This window comes from Lontra canadensis, unplaced genomic scaffold (genome assembly GCF_010015895.1).
Source record: "Lontra canadensis isolate GAN:19392208 unplaced genomic scaffold, GSC_riverotter_1.0 scaffold26, whole genome shotgun sequence".
Taxonomy (NCBI): domain Eukaryota; kingdom Metazoa; phylum Chordata; class Mammalia; order Carnivora; family Mustelidae; genus Lontra; species Lontra canadensis.
In genome coordinates this window covers 2,974,372-2,996,478 of record NW_022631020.1, presented here as the reverse complement: position 1 = coordinate 2,996,478, position 22,107 = coordinate 2,974,372, and the positions used below count along the sequence as shown (strand labels likewise).

The 22,107-nt window shown below is 43.7% G+C and overlaps 1 protein-coding gene across 1 annotated transcript in view; it reads left to right on the top strand.

Moving 5' to 3' along the window:
• Nucleotides 1-1,692: 1,692 nt before the first annotated feature.
• HS6ST3 (heparan sulfate 6-O-sulfotransferase 3) overlaps nt 1,693-22,107 on the top strand; it is a 586,504-nt gene continuing 566,089 nt past the window's right edge. The window contains exon 1 of the mRNA XM_032864139.1: nt 1,693-2,533. Coding sequence (XP_032720030.1) covers nt 1,830-2,533 — 704 coding nt within the window. The 5' untranslated portion in view covers nt 1,693-1,829. The remainder of the gene's footprint in view (nt 2,534-22,107) is intronic.

The following is a 22,107-nucleotide window of genomic DNA, read 5'->3' as shown; positions in this document are numbered from 1 at the left end:
AAAGACAAGTACTGCACAGATCCATAAAGAGGCCAGGTGGGAAGGCTGACTGCTCTGAAGGCCTGGGATACCAGGGTAACCAGGAGGGGCATGATGACCTGGGCAAGGGGATCAAATTGCATCGTTTCCCTCTTCAACACACTGTCTCTCTCTACTTGGGTCAAGCAAGTAGAGGGATCGTGAAGGGACAGTTACTGCCATTTGGTGGTACATCCATTCATTACCTGAAAAACAAAAACTGCTATTAAAGATTTGGTTCTCGTGCAAATGCAAACTTTAGATGTTTGAAAAATAAAGTTAAAAAAATCTGCACATAAACAAGAGCTTCTTTAGCTTATGAAATAGAGGTAAAAGTAGGTCTTATTGTCCGCATGAGATGTGGGGTAAGGGGTGAGTCTTGCCCATTTAAGAATTCAATGTGTATTAGTAACATGAATTTTAAGACGTGACCCCTAACCTCTCTTGCATTGGAATTCCATATTGCAAGGTTGTGGGCTGGTGGGTCTGGTGGATCTGGGGCTGGAAGAAATGAAGTGTCTGTTCAACAAAGACCCTGATGGCAGGTGCCTGATGGATCATTGATGGATGGATGTCGGTTGAGTAAAATTGTAGAGTCGAACACTTCAAGTTTGTAGTTAAGGAGGGACCGGAATAAAACTTGAGCAACAGTTAGAACGTCTTGGGTGGAAATTAAAAGCAGTCTGGAGCCAATTCCTCCAGCCAGCTCGAGTGCAGTCCTGTCTAGGTGAGTCTGCCCAGCGGTGTGCGAGCGTTCTCCCTGCACAGAGGCCGGCCAGATTTGCGTCCATCTCAGAAAGAGAAAGCTGCGGATTTAAAGGTCTGGGATCCGTGCCGGCGACGCTCTCCTCCGGGCTTCTCTCCTTGCTCCGCCTTTGCCTCTCTCCCAAATATCTCCTCGCCCTGGGCTGAAGGGATTCCCACCCCCAGCTGCCAGCTCCGAGCCCCGCGGAGCAGCGGACTCCTCCCCTGGAAACTCCTCCGGGGCTGGGGAAGGCTTTGGCGCATGCTCCGTACCTAGGGCAGGTTTTTGCTGCGGGTAGCAGGGCTCCTGTCACACCGGCTGGCGGGTTGTGGCGGTGCCAGCCACTGTGTGCGAGTGTGCCTGCGTGCCCGCGCCTGGGCGGACCGACCCGGAGCAGCAGTGCGACTCTTCCCTGGGAGGCGGCTCCGCACAGGCGCCTCGTCCGCAGCCGCCGCGGGGGCTCCTCTGCAAACTTGCAGGCGGGCGCCGTCTGCCCTCGCGGCTCCCGCGCCCGGCGACCGGAGGGCAAAGGCGCCGGGTGCGCGTTCCGGGCGCGGTGCCAGCGGCCGCCCGACGCGGCTGGGCCGGGCCGCGCCTTCGCCCTTGGCCCGCGCCCTGGCGAGCCTCATGCAGCCCCCGCGCTCGCGGCCGCAGCCGCCCGGCTGCCCCGGGCAGGTGCAGCAGGACCCGAGGCGCGCTCCCCAGCGCCTGAGCGCCTGAGCGCAGGCGGCGGGATGCCCCGCGTGGCCTGAGAGCGCGCGCCGCGCCTGGGCGGGAGCGGGGAGCCGGCCAAGCCGGGCGTCCCCGGGAGCGCAGGGCGCCCCACGCCGCAGCCGGAGCCCAGCGCGCCGGCTCCCGCCTCCCCGCTCGTCTCGCAGGCCCCGGCGCTGCCAGCCCGGGAGTGCCGGAGCGCCGCGGGGCCGCTAGCCAGCCGCACGCCTCGGCGTCAGGGGCATGGAGGAGCGGCGGGCTCGGAGCCGCGCCCCGGAGTCCCCGAAACTTCCGAGCCGGCGCCAGTCCGCGCCGCTGCCGCCGCCGCTTCGCCTGCCGGCCTGAGAGCGGGACCATGGATGAAAGGTTCAACAAGTGGCTGCTGACGCCCGTGCTCACTCTCCTCTTCGTGGTCATCATGTACCAGTACGTGTCCCCCTCCTGCACCAGCTCCTGCGCCAACTTCGGGGAGCAGCCCCGCGCGGGGGAGGCCGGCCAGCCGGCCGCCCCGAGTCCCGCCCGCCGGGCACAGGCGCCGCCCGAGGAGTGGGAGCGGCGGCCCCAGTTGCCCCCGCCACCCCGGGGGCCGCCCGAGGGGCCTCGGGGGGCCGTGGCGCCAGAGGACGAGGACGAGGAGCTCGGGGAGCCGGAGGAGGAAGAAGAGGAGGAGGAAGAGGAGCCCGACCCTGAGGCCCCCGAGAACGGGTCCCTGCCCCGGTTCGTGCCGCGCTTTAACTTCACCCTGAAGGACCTGACCCGCTTCGTGGATTTCAATATCAAAGGGCGCGACGTGATCGTGTTCCTGCACATCCAGAAGACCGGGGGCACCACGTTCGGCCGGCACCTGGTGAAGAACATCCGGCTGGAGCAGCCGTGTAGCTGCAAAGCGGGCCAGAAGAAGTGCACCTGCCACCGGCCGGGCAAGAAGGAGACGTGGCTTTTCTCCCGCTTCTCCACCGGCTGGAGCTGCGGGCTGCACGCCGACTGGACGGAGCTCACCAACTGCGTGCCGGCCATCATGGAGAAGAAGGACTGTCCCCGCAACCACAGCCACACCAGGTAGTGTCTCCGGCCCCCTCTGGCTTCCCGTCACCTCCCCGCCCCTCTCCCCTGGGTCCCGACCCTGGGCGGCTCTGCGCAACCTGAGCGTGTTGGTGGTTTCCCTAGCGTCTTTCAGCGGTTGGGGCAGGGGCTTTCGGAGTGGGGTCGGAAACCTCTGGATGGTGACCCTGGTCTTGAATTCATTCCGTCCCTCCTCCCTCCCCTCCCTTCTTCCCGCCGCTTCCCGATATCCCCTTTCACCTTCAAAGACGTCCCGACTAGTAGTAGTGTGTGTTCTTCCTCGTGCCTGGGGCTGCGTGGCCTCCCTCCCACCGTGCAATGGAGAGGAGGCCTGGGTTAGACTCGCGAGGTCGGATCTTGTACCTAAATTGTGTGAGTGGAAACCCAGACCCCGTAAAAGGCAGGAGGAACTGGGCATAGAGAGGCAGGACGGGCGTTTTCCAGGCACACTGAAGCCAGAGACGAGTCTAATCCCTCTTTAAGAGGCTCTAGGGTGGCTTCTCGTCCGCTCAGGAAGCAATCCTCTTGGTGTGTCTTTGAAGACACACTTTCAAATTACTGCTGTACCTCGATAACCCTAATTCTGGAGATGGTCTTTGTTGCTGGGCAATGCCAGGATTTAGACTCATGCTGTTCTCAGCAAGATTTCCACTCTCCACCAGACCAATCAATCAGCCCATTCCAGAGGTACTTGTTAAATACCTACTGTGTGCCTAGCAACGTGCTACGTGGACACAAAGATAAAATAAGTAATATCCCTTTCAGGATAGGCCCCCCCCCCCCACTTTTAAATAGTAATACTGCTGAAAATTAAGAAAGTTTGAAATCTTAATAGCCAACGAAACTGCTTACATTATTAATATCCTTTTCTCCCCTTCCACTTTTAAATAGTAATACTGCTGAGAATTAGGAAAGTTTGAAATCTTAATAGACAATGAAACTGCTTACATTATTAACATCCTTTGAGAGAGGCACGGGCTTAAGAATTTGGTTGAATGTTCTTTCTGCCCACTGCAATTTGAAGATTAATCTGACATGCTTGCTCAAGGGACTAAAATATTAAAAGCTTGGAACACCAGTTTATTGAAGTTTTTATCTCAGAGGTTTCAAACAATTTGGTGTAAGGAAATAGGAATTTAAAAACTCAAGCTCAATATGTTGGTATCAGATAGCTTTTGCATTTGACATTATGGAAACACTTCATTTACTGGAAACTACCCAGATCCTGAAATTCACCACCACTGAAGCATCTAATTCTACTTCATTTCTCCAAGAATGAGCAAAATTTCATTATGGGATTTTTTACTCTGGCAGTTTTTCAAATACTTTCTCTCCTCCCTGCTCCTTTCCCTGTTTAATGGAAATTGGTTAGAATAGGAAACTGGTTGGACATGGAATGAAGGCATTAAGCTCCTTCCTTAGCATATTTTAAGGACCTTTTACTTTTAAAAATTTCCAATCCTGCCCCTCTGTTTTAGCTTAAAACAGTTTTTCAATTAATTATTACTTTCAGACTTCCTAACAGACGGGACTATTATTTCAGTGAGAGACAATCTTTGCTGCATTTTACCCCAAATTGTACCCTTCGTATTTCAACTTTTAGGTATTAATTACTGACTGACCCCAAGGAGTTTGCTACTCTGATTCCCAGCTTCCATTTCAGTAAAACTAGAGACTTTGGTTATCACAGAGAAACATCGAATGACTCCACTGTAGGGATGGGCATTTTATTCTACCAATATATATAAAAATCTCAGTAGGTAGATGAAGAGTTTTGGAGAAACTAGAGATTATGGAACCGGAAAATAATTAGATTTTTGCTTAGTGATGAAATGCTGCTTCTGCTATAGACCCTACATGGATTAAGCAGTAAGGTCTCACTCCTATAGGAAATACTCATATCTCTCTACTCTGTGATGTAGGAAAATTCCACCTTGGCTATCTGAACATATGGTCTCTATAGCACAGTCAAATGCTTTTCTCTGTTTAGTGATGGGCCATGAACATTTATTTCTCTCTGAATCACCAGTTATCAGATAATCACCCTTCACTGGGTTGCTTTTTTAAAAAATTTTTTAATTAAAATTATATATAATATATATATTATATGTACAATATATATATTATATAATGTGGTTGGTTACCACATTATAATTCCTTTTCCTTTTCTTCTTCACCTTATCTCCCCCTTCTTGGTATCCTAAATTACTTCTTTGGCTCTAGATGTTGTAGGAAGGAATTGTGGGTTATGTGACGCACCCTGCATCGAAAGTTATAGGGAAAAAGTTGAAGGAATGTCCAGTAGCATCTTCCTCACAGAGAAGATTGAATTAGTGGTCTGTCATTGGAATGCCTGTGTACAGCATTCTACAGTCAACCAGATTAGCCTGGATAATGGAGGGTACATTTCCACAATGCAAAATGGCAGATAATCTATTGCTACATAATGGGAACAAGGTTCTTCAAATAGGGCTGACTCTAAGCAAAATGGAGAAGTAGATCATGTTGATTTTAGTTCCCTAGTCTCTTTGCTTTGGGTCCCCTTGAGGGTCCCCCTCCCCATTTCTCACAGGGATTAATGCCTTTTTAAGTCATGTAATGAGCAAGAGCAAGGATTCTGGATTCAGATGGCTATGGCTCTTGTGTGTAACCGAGAGTGGCCCTTACTAGCTGTGTAACCAGGAGTATCTACTCCTTCTGAACCTCAGATTCTTTATCTTTAAAGCCTACGTAGTATTTCTCTTACAGAGGTGTTGTGAGAACTGAATGAACAAAGGTGAGCAAAATGCTTAGCGCAGTTGTCTACGTATAGCGTAACGTGCTGGTATGCAGTACTTAGATGCAGACATGTAATAATAGTTAACATTAGTTGTTAATCGTAATAATACTTTTCCTGAGTCAAGGCCTTCTTTCATGAAAGGATCTGAGGTCATTTCCTTAGAACAGCTCACTGTAAGTGGGTCACCTGATTGTACAGAGATGCTATTTTCTGATTACTTGTATTGAGACAGAAACCAAACTTCAGGAATAAATGGAAAATTATGGACATTTGAGCATCAGTCAATGCAGGGGACATGACAAGAAACAGGGACACAATATAATTGGGTATATATTCTGTTGGTGATGAAACAAACAAGCAAACAAAACCCAACCTGTCTGGAACGGGGTGAGCAAGTGGGAATATCAAGGACCAAAGGCAGAAGTGGGAAGCCGACTCTGAAAGGAGATGCACGGTTTCAAGGAAGGCGCCATCATAGGGACGGTATGGACCCAGACAGGGACAAGGCTCTGGGGCTGGCAGTTTGGAACCAGCACAGAGGCCGTTTGTGACCACAGAGATTAGATTGGAAGGTGGCACATATGAATGACCTCTTCAATCCTCTCACTGCTGATTTCTTCTCCTTATTTTCCTTTTGCTTCCCCCCCGCAACCATCTTTTTGGTAGGTTATTCTTTCTTGTTATTCTTGTGCTGCCTTTTTTATTCCTGCAATTCCTTCTTCGATCTGCATGATCAAGTCTTTAGAAGACTATGCCTTACGATTGTTGAGTATGGAAAGGATCACAGCATTTCACGGCTAAAAAAGACTGAAGGGGTGATCATGCCCTATAATACATGTGGCGAATGGGCAATTTAATTCTAAGGAGGTGAAGTGATTTATCTAAGGTTTCTTTAGGGAACTTGAATCTTCATTCTAATAAGTTATGGTTGATGTTTTGCCTGTTATTTTCTTCTGTTTGCTGTGGAAAATAAAGTGGAGAGTGTTTTTAAACACTTATTATGTGCCAGGTGCTGTGATAGTTCTGGCAATATACTTTTGAATAGTGTCAATCCTATGGAGCTTAGGCTATTAGGAAAGAAAGACCTTGATCTTCTTTGGTAGGTGAGTAGGACCCTCATTCTTAAATAATGGTAGAAAGAGATTCTTTTTTTTTTCTTTCTTTTTTTTTAAGATTTATTTATTTTAGAGAGTGAGAAAGAGAGAGTGAGAGCGTGTCTGTGGGGAGGGGCAGAAGGAGAGAATTTCTAGTACACTCCAAGCTGAATGTGGAGCCCCAGGCAGGGCTCGATCCCATGACCCATGAGATCATGACCTGAGCCAAAACCAAGAGTTGGCCACTTAACCAACTAAGCCACCCAGGTGCCGGGTTGCTGGAAGGAGGTTCCATTCATACCTCTTGTAGGGTGGGGTAGTGATTTTTCCCTTTTATGACCTGCTTTCTGTTTGTTCTTTTAGACTAGTTGGAATCTTATGAATATTGTAGTAGGTAGGGCCTTCTGTATTACAAATGATACAAAATTAACTCAACTCAGCCAAGGGGGAATTATTGGCTTCATAACCAGACCATAGGAGACACAGGAGTAGAATTGGTTCTAAGAATGGCTGGAACTGGAGGTCTGGGGTCTTTCTCCCTATACTCCTTTGGATATTGAACTCCTCAGATTGGCTAATTCCATGAATCGGGTAAATGGCTGTCATATCTAACAGCTCCACAGGCCAAGGGAATAGCAAGCTTCCTCCATGTTCCAATTTAAAATCCTGGGGAATGACTGATTAGTCCAGCTGGGAACTTGTGACTATCCTTTCTGTCAGTCCATGTGGGTAGGGCGAGGAGGTTTTCAGACCCATCTGGTATCACAGTACCATAGTGGGACTGGGGTGTGTGTGTGTGTATGTGTGTGATGATAAGAAGGGGACCTCACACAGATACAGCTCCCACAAAGACCATGGGGTTCTGGATAGTCTTTCCAATTGTGTCAATTACAGGTGTAAGTGAACAAAAAAGAAACAAACTTTTAGATCTCCCTTTTGTGTTCTTGTATGTAGGAACATTTTTAAGTCAAGCTATAGCCTCAGTTTACTTGAAACAGCTGGAAACCATGTCATATGAGGAATAATTTGAAGGAACTGGAAGTACTTATATGGAGATGGAAAAATTAAGGAGAGATGCAAAAATTGCCTTCTAATAGTCAGAGGAGGAAGGTGTGGAAAATGGAGGAAGCTTTCTCTGTATTTCTCCAAAGGATAGAACTAGGATAGGTGGGATCTATATCAAGATCTATAATCTTGATATAGATTGGGAGGATAAGGTTTCAGAACCTTCTTAGAACTTGTAGCTGTCTAGGATGCCCGAGTGGCTCCTCCAGCTAAGTGTCTCCCTTTGGCTTAGGTCATGATCCCAGGGTCCTGGGATTGAGCCCTACGTTGACTCCTTGTTCAGTGGAGAGTCTGCTTGTCCCTCTGTCCCTCCCCCTACTCGTGTTCTCTCTTTATCTCAAATAAATATATAAAATATTTTTATAAAGTTTTTTTTTTTTTGAAGATTTTACTTATATATTTGAGAGAAAGCAAAAGTGAGAGAGATCACAGAGGGAGAGGGAGAGGGAGAAGCAGACTCCCGGGTGAGTGGAGAGCCCGAAGCGGGGCTTAATCCCAGGACCATGGGGTCAGGACCTGAGCTGAAGGCAGATGCTTAACCCACTGAGCCACCCAAACACTCCAAAACAAATAACATCTTTAAAAACATTTGTAGCTGTCTAAAATGAGAATGAACTCTTTTGTGAGGTGGCCTACTCCTTAGAAGTGAAAACTTCAAATATGGCTGATCAACTGCTGGTATTGTGAAAGCAGTTCCTCCCCAGGAAGGGCTGAGCTTGTATGGCCTTCTATTTTAAGGTTCTGTGTTCTAATCTAAGCTGAATTCAGGGTATCTTTTTTTGCCTCTTCCCTGCCCCATGCAGAGAAAACAAAACAAGAGGAAAAAAACCCAGAAAGGATTACAAATGACCTACTCATTTCTCAGACATTTGTAGATCTTTCTACCAAGCAAGCTTTTGGTAGAACACGGTCTGATGGTGTAGATGGTTGTATTCATTCAGGACTAAAAGCAACGGATAGGTCCGTGTATAAAAGGCAAGATGAGGGGCTCCCGGGTGGCTCAGTGGGTTAAAGCCTCTGCCTTCGGCTCAGGTCATGATCCCAGGGTCCTGGGATCGAGCCCCCGCATTGGGCTCTCTGCTCCCCGGGGAGCCTGCTTCCTCCTCTCTTTCTGTCTCTCTGCCTACTTGTGATCTCTGTCTGTTAAGTAAATAAATAACATCTTAAAAAAAAATCTTAAAAAAAAATTAAAAAAGGGCAAGATGAGAAAATATAACGTAACTTACCACCAAAAGCCATCACCGCTTTGAAACATCATCTGGGTACTGCTTTTTTCTGTGGACAGCAGGCTTAAACGCATAAGGAGGCTGCAGAGCTGTTTCAGGCTGTCTAGAATATTATGGCCCATACTGCTTTCTAAAGCATAATCTTTTTGATGTCTCTTCTTTTTTTTTTTTTTTTTTTTTAAATTTATTTATTTGACAGAGAGAGATCACAAGTAGACACAGAGGCAGGCAGAGAGAGAGAGAGAGAGAAGCAGGCTTCCCGCCGAGCAGAGAGCCCGATGTGGGACTTGATCCCAGGACCCCGAGACCATGACCTGAGCCGAAGGCAGCGGCTTAACCCACTGAGCCACCCAGGCGCCCTTGATGTCTCTTCTAATTAGAAATGTTGAACTGCGGAGAAGGTTAATTTTCACCATCAGGCTTGTGTGCTGTGTGAAACTAAGGAGATAAGAGATTGTTCTCTCTAAATGCCATATTCACTTATATGTTCATTATAGAGTCTCTGGAAGTGTCGCTTCTGGTCCAAATCGCCAATATTTGCTATAAGTCAGAAGGAGGTTGAATTAAATCCATTCCTTTTTTTTTTTTTTTTTTGAGTTGTAAAGATAAAACTGGAACCAGTAAATTGTGATTGATCATTTATTTTTCTGCCTTTTTCTTGCTGGTTACCTTGGGATGTTGACAAGGTTTGATTTTTTAGAGAAATACAAATGCTCATGTAATAACCAGAAACTAGGTAAAATTTAGCCTCTAACAATGTGGATTGGCTTAATCTTAGACTCTTACATTATTATTCCCCAAAGCTAATTATTATCATCTCATTTTTACTAAGGACAATCAGAAGCTTATGGCATTTGAAAGTTACTTACGCTTGATAATGAATTAAACAGGTTTAATTGAGACTGCCAAATTTTAATGTGATTTTAAGACTCATGAAATACATTATTGGGCCAAGAAATAGGTTTAGTATGAAAACAATTAAATGGGGAACTCAAATTAATCTTTTCTGGTAATCAATTATCTTGTTTTTTAGTTTGTTTAATTATGGGTATCATATATAAATTCTCTGATTTTAATTGGCTAATATAACTTTATTTTAATTATAGCTAATCATTTATGTGTTGGGAAGTATACTGGACAGTAAACTTGGATGGTATTATTTGTTTATATCTCTTCTAGCACATACAGTTGCTCAGTAAAACCCATGTAAAGTTCCCAAGCACAGAGACTGACCTATAAAAAATGCTTGACACATGTCAGCTAACAATTTATCATATATTCTAGATTACCTTGTAAAAATATCAGCATAACTTAACCAGATTGTGGTTCTTTATGGAATGATCCAATGTTTTATGTCATGACTCTCTTATTTCAGGTGAAAATTCAAATTATTAGTAATTGCCTTTCATAATTAGCAAGATGTCAACTGCCCTGATTCTCTAGAGGAGTAGTAAAAGTCAGGACAGAGGCCAGGAGTTATTAGACCATTCTAGAAGGTTTCTCCTATGAGACAGCATGCTACAAGTCAGGCATTCCTTTGGGAACAAGGTTAATCTCATTCATTCTCATTTTAGGGGAAAAAAAAATCAGCCTAACCAGAGAGCATGGCTCCTTGATATAGATTGGGAGGCTGAGAAAAATCTAAACAACATGGCTTGGATTACTACTAGCTGAAGTCAGATGGTTGAGGTGGTTGTGGCTGGAAATTGTGATATTGAAGAGCATTGGAGAGACCCCGAATTAGGAAAAAAGCTCTCAAGGGAAATTGGAAGAAATCAATGACAAATATATCAGCCACTGAAAATCACTGGAAATTATGCTGATGCCCAGTTTGTGAGTGTCATTTGGCTGACGTTCAGCAGCATGGGCTGTGACGTCAAATGAGCTGGATTTTTTGTTTAAACTTAGAATAGATGTCTTTTTTTTAAATTAAATTCAAGTTAGTTAACATATAGCGTAGTATGACTTTCAGAAGTAGACTTCCGTGATTTATCGCTTACAGACAACACCCAGTGCTCATCCCAAGTGCCCTCTTTACTGCCCATCCTCCATCTGGCCCATCCCCCCACCTGGCCCATCCCCCCACCCATCTCCCTGGCTCAAGCTCTTACTCCCATGTAACCCTGAAGAAGTCAGTTACCTGTTCTGTACTTTGATTTCCTTCTCTGGGAAATGGGAGGAATAGTGGTATTAACGCCTGGGAGGGCTAAGAATGCATAGAGCCTGACCTGTGTGAGTGTTAGCCATTATTCTGTTCTCACGGGGCTTGTCTTACACATCTATGCTGTTATGTGTAAAAATAAAACGACAAGAGGCAACCTGTACCATGCTTTTTGAAGCTGGAACTTCTTATCCCAAGTGATGCAAAAGAGAAGCCATAAATGGTAAAAGTGAATGTTAATTCGTAAGTCACCGTGGACACTCAGTGGGCACTTAATGAATGCTGTTGACTGGAAACTTTCTTTCTTTCTCTGGCATATCATGTTATTTTTTTATGGGAAATTAATGAAACAGCAGCAGAAATCTTTAAAACACACACAATTAAATTCATAAATGGAGCAATCCTGCAGTGAAATTGAATTAGTTGCCTGTGGGCACATAAATATTTGCAGTGCGTTGCAATTATTAATATCTTACCATGCTTTTCTTGGTAAGTACTGTGCCATTTGTTGTCACAACCTTGCATTTAACACCGTGTGTTCACGGTTACTCCTGTATTCTAGTTTCTTAATAGACATAAGAGGGTAGAAATGATAACCTCCTTGCAGTCCTCCAGAGTTTTGTTAGCTTTTTTTTTTTTTAAGATTTTATTTATTTATTTGACAGAAATCACAAGTAGGCAGAGAGGCAGGCAGAGAGAGAGGGGGAAGCAGGCTTTCCGCCAAGCAGAGAGCCCGATGCAGGGCTCGATCCGAGGACCCCAGGATCACGACCCGAGCTGAAGGCAGAGGCTTCAACCCACTGAGCCACCTAGGCACCCCTTCTGTTAGCTTTTGTAGAGTATTTCTTATGAAGGAATCAAGGTGACAATAAACCTGGATGATAGCTTCCATATTTTGTGGACTCTGATTATGAACTTGTAGAATTTTATAGGTTTGCTTACAAAGTGAAAACATAGACCTAGAGAGAAGGGTGCATGTGATTTTAAGCATACCTAGGTGGTGACTTGACCTGGGTGTGCAAGCCTGAAGGAAAGATCTCTCAAGGACTGTAAAAAACAAGGGGATGTGCCCTGGGAAGAAAGACCAGCCACTGATCACGCAGAGTGTAAATTAGCAGGATGCTGCTGAGGAGGGAGAGAAGAAGGACAAAAGTAGTCAAGGTGAAGAATGAAATCCTTAAAACCTGAAATCCGAATGAATATTGAAAGTGAAGGTCAGCACTTTATCTCGCAAGCACTGGTTTGTCTCATTAGCGCATTCATGGGGAGTCATCGGCTATTTGGGCGGCTGTCAGCCTTGGAGGGCCGGTGTGCTTGAATGCTGCTGGGGTTCTTTTATTTGCTTACACGTTCTTCTTCTGTGTCCCCGGGAGCTGTGTTAGTCAGCGGCCTGGCAGCAAACAGGCACTCTCTGGGATGGTGAAGGAGCTATTACAGATCTGTGGACTGGTTAAGGGCCCACACTGGACCTGGGGTTCCTTAACGGAGGGAAACTGTTACCTTCTCTGAGCCTGTTGTCAGCATCCCTTGTCTGCTGGGGCCTGGCCTAAGTGACAGCCTCAAAGGTAGGAAGGGCTGCCTCATAGGAACTGTGGGTAGAGAACAGCCGAGCGCCCCCCTCTTCCCACCCCCCTCACCCCCCAAATATGGAGTTGAGGCAGAGAGGTGGGATGGGGAGGAAATCTCTTGACCAATCTCTTGATCACTTTCTCCTTCCATTGTCTTCCACTGGCTGGAACCGTCTAGCTAAACAGCTAGAGAGCCGCATGATCCAACGCATGTGTTTCCGGAGGCAGAGCAAGGCAGAGAATGGATTTGGGTTTGGAGTGGGTGAGTGGGATAAAAATGGAGAATAACTTGCACTGTGCCTTTAAATAGCTTGAAATTTCTTCTAATCCATCTTATGAATGTCCCACTCAGTTCAATAAACAAGACCAAGTAGAAATATCTTTCAGTACCTGAACCACATGCTTTCTGTATGGACCATTAATCTCCACCTAAAGAATGGTGAGGGCAGCAAAGGACATTCAGAGGAGCAGTCACCATAGGCAAGGGACTTTTCACCGAATAGTAGGAATGATGCTAAGTTTGGGTTTGTCCCCGTTGTACCCCCAGAACTGGCCGGTAATGGTGACACGTCTGGGCAGTTATATCTGCATGATAACATATAGTGGACAACCCACGGTTTATATTATATCTGCATGTGATATTTTATTTTATTTTATTTTTAAAGATTTTATTTGTTTATTTGACAGAGCGAGAGAGCACAAGCAGGCAGAACAGCAGAGGGAGAGAGAGAAGCAGGCTCCCTACTGAGCAGAGAGCCCTATGCCGGGCTTGATCCCAGGATCCTGAGATCATGACCTGAGCCGAAGATGGTCGCCTAACCGACTGAGCCACCGGCCCCCCATGCATGCAGTATTTTATAGCTTTGAAGTCCTACAGCAGTATTAGTTAAGACAGGACAAAAATGTTAACAAAACTGGCTGCAGTTTACAAAAGCATGCTGGTGAGATGAGCTGCTTCCTGTTGCTTAGGTTTTCTTCTAAGAATATAAAGAATGTTAAAAGTAGTATGAAGGTGGCTTTCAGTCTCTGAAGGTAAAAGGTGAGGAAAGGAGAAAAATTGTACTTGAATTTTAAATTTTAATTTGAAACTATTTTAATGTTTTTGGTTTTATTTTTAAGACTTTTGAAACACTATTTCCATATTTGTCTTGGGGGAGATATGATATGCTTGGTATTATGCATAGGTGCCTCTCCACAAAACAGGCACGTGGAAACTCCTAGCATTAGATACTGAGAAACAGTGGAAGTTGATATCTGAGAAAATTCAAGTAAGTACCATCAAGTCACTGCTCTAATTCCAAGAGTCAAAATGTCATGAGTCAAACACTATTCAGTGTATGCATTTGTAGGTGACAAAAATGATATTCAGCCCAGTATCTGTTCTGAGGACATTTTTTGAGCTTGGTCCATATGTGTTAAGTTCATTTCTTTTTTTTTAATTTTTAATTTTTTAAAAAGATTTTGTTTATTTATTTTGAGAGAGAGAGAAAAAGTGTGAGTGCATGGGTGGGATGAAGGGCAGAGGAAGAGGGAGATGCAGATTCCCTGTTGAGCTTGGTGCCCGTGATCGGGCTTGATGTGGGGCTTGATCCCATGACACTGAGGTCCTGACCCTGAGATCATGACCTGAGCAGAAGTCAGACGCTTAACTGATTGAGCCACTTAGGCATCCCTTCCCAAGTTCATTTCTTCCATCCCTAAGAGGGAATTTTGCGTTGCTGGGAACAGCATCATCCATGAAAAAATTACCCACCTCTATCCTCTTTTTCCACAGCTCCCCCTACCACCCAACACTCTTTTTTTTTGTTCTCTGGGACCCTGTCATGTGATCTTAAATCATCTTCAGGCCCTCGAGTTGGATGAAAGTTACTTGCATGATAAAATTGCCTTAGGAATTGCATCCTGCTGGCTGTGGAAGGTATTAGCTCTAAGGAGCCTACACTCCATTCAACTGAATTTAAGTCCAGTTGACTCGAAGATTCCAGGAGAGGTGTTAGAGAAGTTTTTCTTTCCCGCATAGCTTTATCGAGTTTGTCATTCTGCCTTCCAAACACTCGATGAAAGAGGTGAATTAATGGGTAGTTCTATTTCTAATGTTTCTATTAAGAAGCAGTTCTATCAATACTTCTCTTGATAAATAAATATCAAAAGTATTGTGCATAAAAACGCCAGGCAACATGAAGGAACTCAGGTACATTGGAGCTGTCAAATTTATTATCTGATGTGTATTTAATCTAAAAATATTTGTCAGCTCTCATGGCCCATGCTTTGTCTTTTAAATTCAGACTTAAGCCTACAGCACCACCGCAGATAAATTTCTTTGCTTTGAAAGTTTTATTCTCCAAGTTCCCTATGTGTGCTATAAAGAATAATTAATGTAATGAAAAAATCAATATTGTGTATAAATTATTTAGGCTTTACTATCACTGTAATTTTCTCTTGAACAACTATCGATTGGCGACAATTCATTTGTTAATTTCTTTCTAATAAGATATTCATTGTATTAGGTGTATAGTGGTGCTGTCCCTGCACCTTCAAAAATAAGTCATGAATTACTAATAATATATGCAGCAAGTTAACCTACTAGTGAGTGCCATGAGGTGGCAAACAGGCGGAGGGGTTGTCATTTGAAATGTGCAAAGCCTACATAGTCAGACAACCGCTAATGACTGGATGAGTAGACTCTTGCAGGATATTAATTTGTACTTTAAAATTTTGTGTGAATGTATTTTTCCAGGTATAAGAAGGCCTTCGCACTGGCAGATTCTGCCCCAGTAGCATTTTCTAGATCTAATAAAATAAACAGGCAAAGAACCTATGTTCTGAAACCCAACTGGGGGTTCAAATCCCGAGTATTGTTTACTATTATGTGACGTGGCATGAACTGTGTAGGTTCTCTAGACCTCATTTTTTTTTTTTTTTTTTTTTTTTTTGATTCGCAAAACAGGGATAAAAACTTTCCTGTTTAGGGTTAGTATTGGTTTTGAGACCTTGGGAGCTTGCTTTCTGGGTGAAATCTGAAAACACCCATGTACATGGAGGGCAAAGAAAGACTGAAGGAAGAGATAGCTGCTCCAGACTGGTAGGTGGGAGGTTGGATAAGCAAGGGAATTTACCTATGAAGCTTGTCTTGGGAACTCTGTGCACCTGCCTGCCAGATTCTCATATAGAGACCTTAACTGAATTCAGTCCAAGCAGTCTCAACACACTTCCTATCTCAAGGCTGTGTCCTCCAGACAGCTCCTAGCATGGGGATATAGGCAGAAAGTGTATTCCAGGGCAGGGAGGCAGCGGAGAGATCCTCTGATAGCCTGGGCCCAGCTTGTGCCTGGTCAACCAGTGGTCATGTCCATTAGAAGACTTCCTCCAACAGTCAGCAATGGTGACCATATGAGTTAATGTACACACACATTTATAGGTGTGTGTATTTCTTTTTTTTTTTTAAGATTTTATTTATTTATTTGACAGAGATCACAAGTAGGCAGAGAGGCAGGCAGAGAGAGAGGAGGAAGCAGGCTCCCTGCTGAGCAGAGAGCCTGATGCGGGGCTCGATCCCAGGACCCTGGGATCACGACCTGAGACCTGAGCTGAAGGCAGAGGCTTTAACCCACTGAGCCACCCAGGCGCCCCGTGTGTTTCTTTTTTAAGTTAATTTTTAAATCCACAGTTCTTTTGTTTTGGGTGGGGGATGAGGAATAATTTTCCTAACTATCTGTAACAGTACTCTGAATGCATTGGTTATTAAATGCTGCTTTGACAGGTGTCCACTGAATTTCTTCAGAGGAGTAAGAAAAATCTGAGACCTTGTGGAAACCCAAAGAGATTAGAGTCCAAGAAATCAAACTGCCAAAATTCATGGCAGAGAGAACTTTTGTGTCAGCTTATTTGGACCGGGGAGGCATCTAGATTTGTGATTAAGTGACCAGTTTGAATCTAAGCTTTTTCATGGACTTATTTACTTATCTTTTGTGTGGCTTACCTGTGAACATGTAATTTTTCTGAAGATAGTCACTATTTTGTTTCCTTCTGCATCCTCACTGCCTCTAATAGTGCCTTGTCATAATGGCTATCAAGTAAATGTTGGCTGAATAAATGAAAGAATGAAAGAAAACAAGCACAAATAAATTTACTAATTTATTGGACAATTCGGATAAGAATATGTGTCTTGTCTTCCTTTTTGGAATTGTTGGAGGTTAAGGAAATGCCAGTGAAAGCACTTTGTAAACTATAAAGTACTATACAGATTTAAATTTACATTGGCGGTGAGAAGCCTTTTGATACAGAATGGAAAAGGAAGGAAAGTTGGATTTTAGAAATGCAATGAATATATAATTCAGGTTCTACAAGAGAGTTTCAAGAATCAGGAATGACAAAGATGCATTTGGAAAATATGCAAAATACACTTCGGCTCAACAACTTGTTCGAGTAATGAGCATTTTCCTTTAAAACAGGACATAATATATCATAAAAAGCTTTCAAAATGCTTAAGTTTTTCCCCTTAGACCATCAGGAAAACTTTTTTTTTTTTTTAATTCCCAAGGATTTGGCACAGATCAAGATTTTTTTTTTTAAGCCAGTGCTTCAACCCCTTTGAGGAAGCTCTCCTAAAATTGGTATTTTTAATTTTGTATTCATGACTTTATCATTATTTTCATATGACAGCTATAAATTATGGCTTTTGGTTAATATGTCCTGAAAGCGAGCTGAGAATGTAACTCATTTTCATTTAAGCTGATTTAGCATGTGATAATCCACTGAGCTGTTCTCTACATGCTTTCGGAGCTAATTACAGAGAGAGCAAAAAATTACCTTAGAAGAGAAAATAAAATCTAAAATTAAGAGTGTGCGTTATAATAAAGATCTATCAGCGTAAGAACTTGGCCTAGTAATGAGCTGGGTTTCATATGTGAGGCATGCCTGATCACTTCTGGGAGCGTGTACACAGCCTGGGTGTGTACACAAAGCACACACAAAGCGCCTGAGCTGGGCTGGAGTCTTGGAAGAAGTTTGGTAAACGGATGGAAAACGATGGTCACAGATGCAAGACTGGCAGTGGGCGGAGATTCACAAGATCATTTATTGAACTCCTTGTTAACAGAAACAGCCTGAGGCTTGGAGAAGTATCCCCATTTTATAGATGAAAAAATCTGAGTATGTTTATTAGGATCCTATCAGCTGCTTTTACTAAAAACTCCAATTCAAATTGGCTGACTAGTAAGACATTTAAAATCATGTAACAAGCCCAAAGAGAATTGGTTGATTCTGTCTTGAGAGCATTTTGGAAATCCAATAAAGCAAAGAAGCAAAGAACCAAAGTTTTGGAGCCCAGCTGTGGGGTTAAATCCTGACTCTACCTTGCACAGATTACAAAAATTTTTAAGGCCTCGGTTTCTCAATCTGTACAACAATGATAAAAACGTTCCTCCCTGGGATTAGTGTTGAGGATCATATGAGTTAATGCCCAACATAGAGTAAGGATTCATTAAAGGTAGCTACTGTTCTTTTATGGAGGACCCAGGTTTTTTTTTCATACTTTTTACCCTGTCTCCTTAAACTTGTTGACTTGGCCCCTAGGCTGCCTCCCTCCTATTTGTTGCAAGGAGGCTGCTGTAGTTCAAGCAGAATTTCCTGGCCAGAAGGACAATATTTAGAGCAGAAAGGGTCACGTTACCATCCCTAGGCCCATCAGTGGCAACAGGAATGGGACCTTCAGGATTTGTCCCTAAATATGGGGATAGAATAATCATCCCATGAATCACAAGTGGACAGAACAAAATCAAGGCTCTCCCAGCGAGGGAAAAGGGGGGATGGATTTTGGAGACCCTACCGTCCTGATTTAGAGAGACACATGGGATTAAATGATAAAACTAGACTTCAAATCCAGGCTTCATTTCTAAGTTCTGGGCTGCCAATTATTCTTAAAAAAAAAAAAAAAAGTTGCATTTCTACAATTAATCAAAGATTATTCATTGATTTTTTTCATTCATTTCTTTGTTGGTTTAGTGAACTTCAACATACATTTATTGAGTATCTACTACATATCAATTATATGCAGTGCACTTTGGGGGAAATCAGAGGGTGGAGAAATAGTAATTATTGTTGCCACATTTTAATTGCTTACTTTGCTTTAGGCTAAGAGCTTTATTATGTAAGTACTTGCATTAAGTAGGTACCGTTATCATCTTCATTGTACAGATGAGAAAATGAGGTTCAGGGATGTTCAGTGACTTGTCTATGGTTGCAGAATTAATCATTGGTGGAGCAGCAAGGTATTTTAATCCAGGTGTATCTGATTTCAGAACCATGTCTTTTTTTTTGAGCCAAGAGTAGGAAGGACTTCATTGTTATTTTTTTATTCAGGCATACCTAACATACAGTGTTGTATTAGTTTCAGGTGTGCAGTGTAATGATTCAGAAATTCTCTGTATTACTCCGTGCTCATCCTCCTGGCAGGACCACACCTTTTAATCTCTAGATTGTGCTGATGTCGCGTAGATATGACTGCTGTCCAGGCAGGTAGGAAGAATGCCAGCAGGAGCAAGGCAGACCCAAGGTAGAGCTAGGTGGGTTGTTATAATAACCATGTTTTCTAGTTTCTGTATTTCATGCTTTGACATCTGGGGCCTTACTGACCCTGGAGAGATTGCCCTTCCCAGAATTAGCTAATTCCTAGAGATAGAGTACAAGTCTGTGACTTTGTGCATGATTTTCTCATGCAAACCAAGGAATTCAGAGCCCATTTCCCCAACCAATTCCTTTACCAAGCTCTTCTACTCCAGGCCACTACCCACCCTGTGCTTACCACCTGAGGGCCAGGTACTGGACGATTTAGGACAGCCACTGTACCCTAGAGCCTGCAGCAGTTACTCCAACTAGCCAGTCCTAAACTGGCTGACCCTGCCTCCCTAGTTCTTGCCCTCAGAAGCCACAATAAAGGCTCTTGTCCAAGCTTTCCTCCTTGCTTCCTTGGCTCCTTGACAGCGGCGCTTTCCTGTGTGGTCAGCTGTGGCAGCTAGGGGTCTGTGAGTATACAAAACTCCTTCCTTCATGACAGTCATTTCTGTGTCTGCTTTTCTTACCATACATGATTAAAACAAGTTTCCAAGTATCTTCAACACAGCTATCAAGAAGGGAACAAAAACTTGGGCCAAGGAATCTAGTTAATCAAAAGCCTAAAAATGGTAAAAGTTGGTTCGGAAGCAGAGTAAACACCAGTGATCAGAGTACAAATGTAAGGTCAAGTTGGGACTGGGTCCTGGATTAGACTAACCAGTGCCCTCACATCCATAGTCAAGACTGTGTGTTGGTTGCAGAGCTTGGAGTGGGATCAGAGGTCCAAGTCAGATGGTTCTGAGCTACAGGAGGACATGGATGTAGGAGGGCAGGGGGAGGAAAGGGAAGGGCTGTAGAGCTCTGACACCAAATAATTCCTTATAAGTTGATTTTGGGGAAACATTGGTTGACAAGAGTGATGTGAATAATATTTAATTTATAAAAGTTTTCATTTTAATTCCAGTTAGTTAACATGAAGTATGATATTAGTTTCAGGTGCACAGTGTAGTGATTCAACAATTCCATGTGTCACCTAGTCCTCATCATGACAAGTGCCCTCCATAATCCCTGTCCCTATTTCACCCAACCCCCTACCCACCTCCCCTCTGATAACCATCAGTTTGTTCTCTAGAGCTAAGAGTCCGTTTCTTGGTTTGTCTCTCTCTTTTTTCCCTTTGCTTATTTTGTTTCTTAAATTGCACATATGAGTGAAATCATATGGTATTTGCTTTTCTCTGACTGACTTATTTCACTTAGTATTATACCCTCTAGCTCCATCAATGTCATTGCAAATGGCAAGATTTTACTTTTTATGGCTGCATAATGTTCCATCGTGAGTGTGTGTGTGTGTGTGTGTGTGTGTGTGTGTGTGTGTATGTGTATGTGTGTGGGCACCACATCTTCTTTACTCATTCATCTATCATTGGACACTTGGGCTGCTTCCATATCGTGGCTATTATAAATAATGCTGCTGTGAACATAGGAGTGCATGTTTCCCTTTGAATCAGTGCTTTTGTTGTTTAATTTTATTTTGAAGTGGTTTTATTTCTGTAGCTAGCTGGCTAGAGTGATTGATTGATTGATTGATGATTGTATGTAGCCCAGTACTGGGCCCTGTCCTGTGCAGGACAGAGACTGGGGAGAAGACCTGGTCCTGGCTCTCAAGGAGTGAAATCATAGTTTTATAAGGCATAGACAAAATGACCTGGAAATATTTACATCACAACATTTAAGTCAATTCATGGTATTGTATTCAGAATTTTATGTAAAATGTGTACAGACCAATGTGGGGCTTGAATTCATGACCCAGAGATCAAGACCTGAGCTGAGATCAAGAGTCAGATGCTCAACTGACTGAACCACACAGGCACCCCAATATATAAAGGTTCTAAAGGAGATGTGTTATAAGAAAGAATATGAATGTTTTCAGTAATAAAAGGGCACATAATAAAGGGTTTGAATTGGCTGAAGGGAAGGTGATGTTGGGATAGATGTAGGGTAGTTTATAGGGGGCTCTAAATATATACTGGACTGAAGAGATTATATTTTTATTCAATATCACATTTAGAATTACCTTGTTTTTTTTTTTAAGATTTTATTTTATTTATTTGTCAGAGAGAGAGATCACAAGTAGGCAGAGAGGCAGGCAGAGAGAGAGGGGGAAGCAGGCTCCCCGCTGAGCAGAGGGCCCGATGATGCAGGTCTTGATCCCAGGACCCTGAGATCATGACCTGTGCTGAAGGCAGAGGCTTAACCTACTGAGCCACCCAGGCGCCCCCTTAAGTTTTTTTTTAAGTGATTTTTTTAAGTGATCTGTACACCCAGTGTGGAGCTTGAACTCATGACCTTGAGATCAAGAATTGCATACTGTACCAACTGAGCCAGCCAGATGTCCCTAGAATTACCTTAAGTTCTTAAACAGTGATGGTTTTACAAATATGTCCACAAATTCTCTGATACTTATGACCAGGATAAACTTCAGTGACTTGATTCTAATGAACAGAATACAATCAAAGGGATGAGAGGCCACTTCAGATGTTAGGTCATAAAAGGACTATGGCTTCTGTATTGGTGTTCTCTCTGTCTCTCCGCAATGCCCCCTTCACTCCCTTCTCTCACATACCCCCTCTCATCTCTTGCTCTGGGTAAAGTTGTGTTCCGAGAACCCTATGGAGAGGCTTACATGGCAAGGAACTGAAGCCTCCTGCCCATAGCTGTGTGACTAAGCTTGGCAGGGGATCCACCAAGCCCCTGTCTAGTATTCAGAAACTATAGCATTGCAAGAGACCCCGAGCCATGTTTGAATGCTAACAGGAATGATAAAGCAAAGACGGGTGATTGTAGGAGCGATGTTTTTAAGACAATGACAGACGATCCAATCACAGAACATAAGATCTCATCTATCTTCTTCTCTTTTTAACAGAAATGAAGGCAGAGTATTTGAGTACAGATACAGGAGGGTTGGTGAACTGATAGTTGAAAGATGAGGTTATTCTAATCTGACTGCCTCTCTTTTCTCTATGAAGTACAAAGCAAGGTCATTAGCTGAGAGTGGGGCAGAGAGGAAGGAATGTTGGAAACTTGAGGAGAGCAGAGAAAGTGTAAATAATGAGCTCAGAAGTTGAG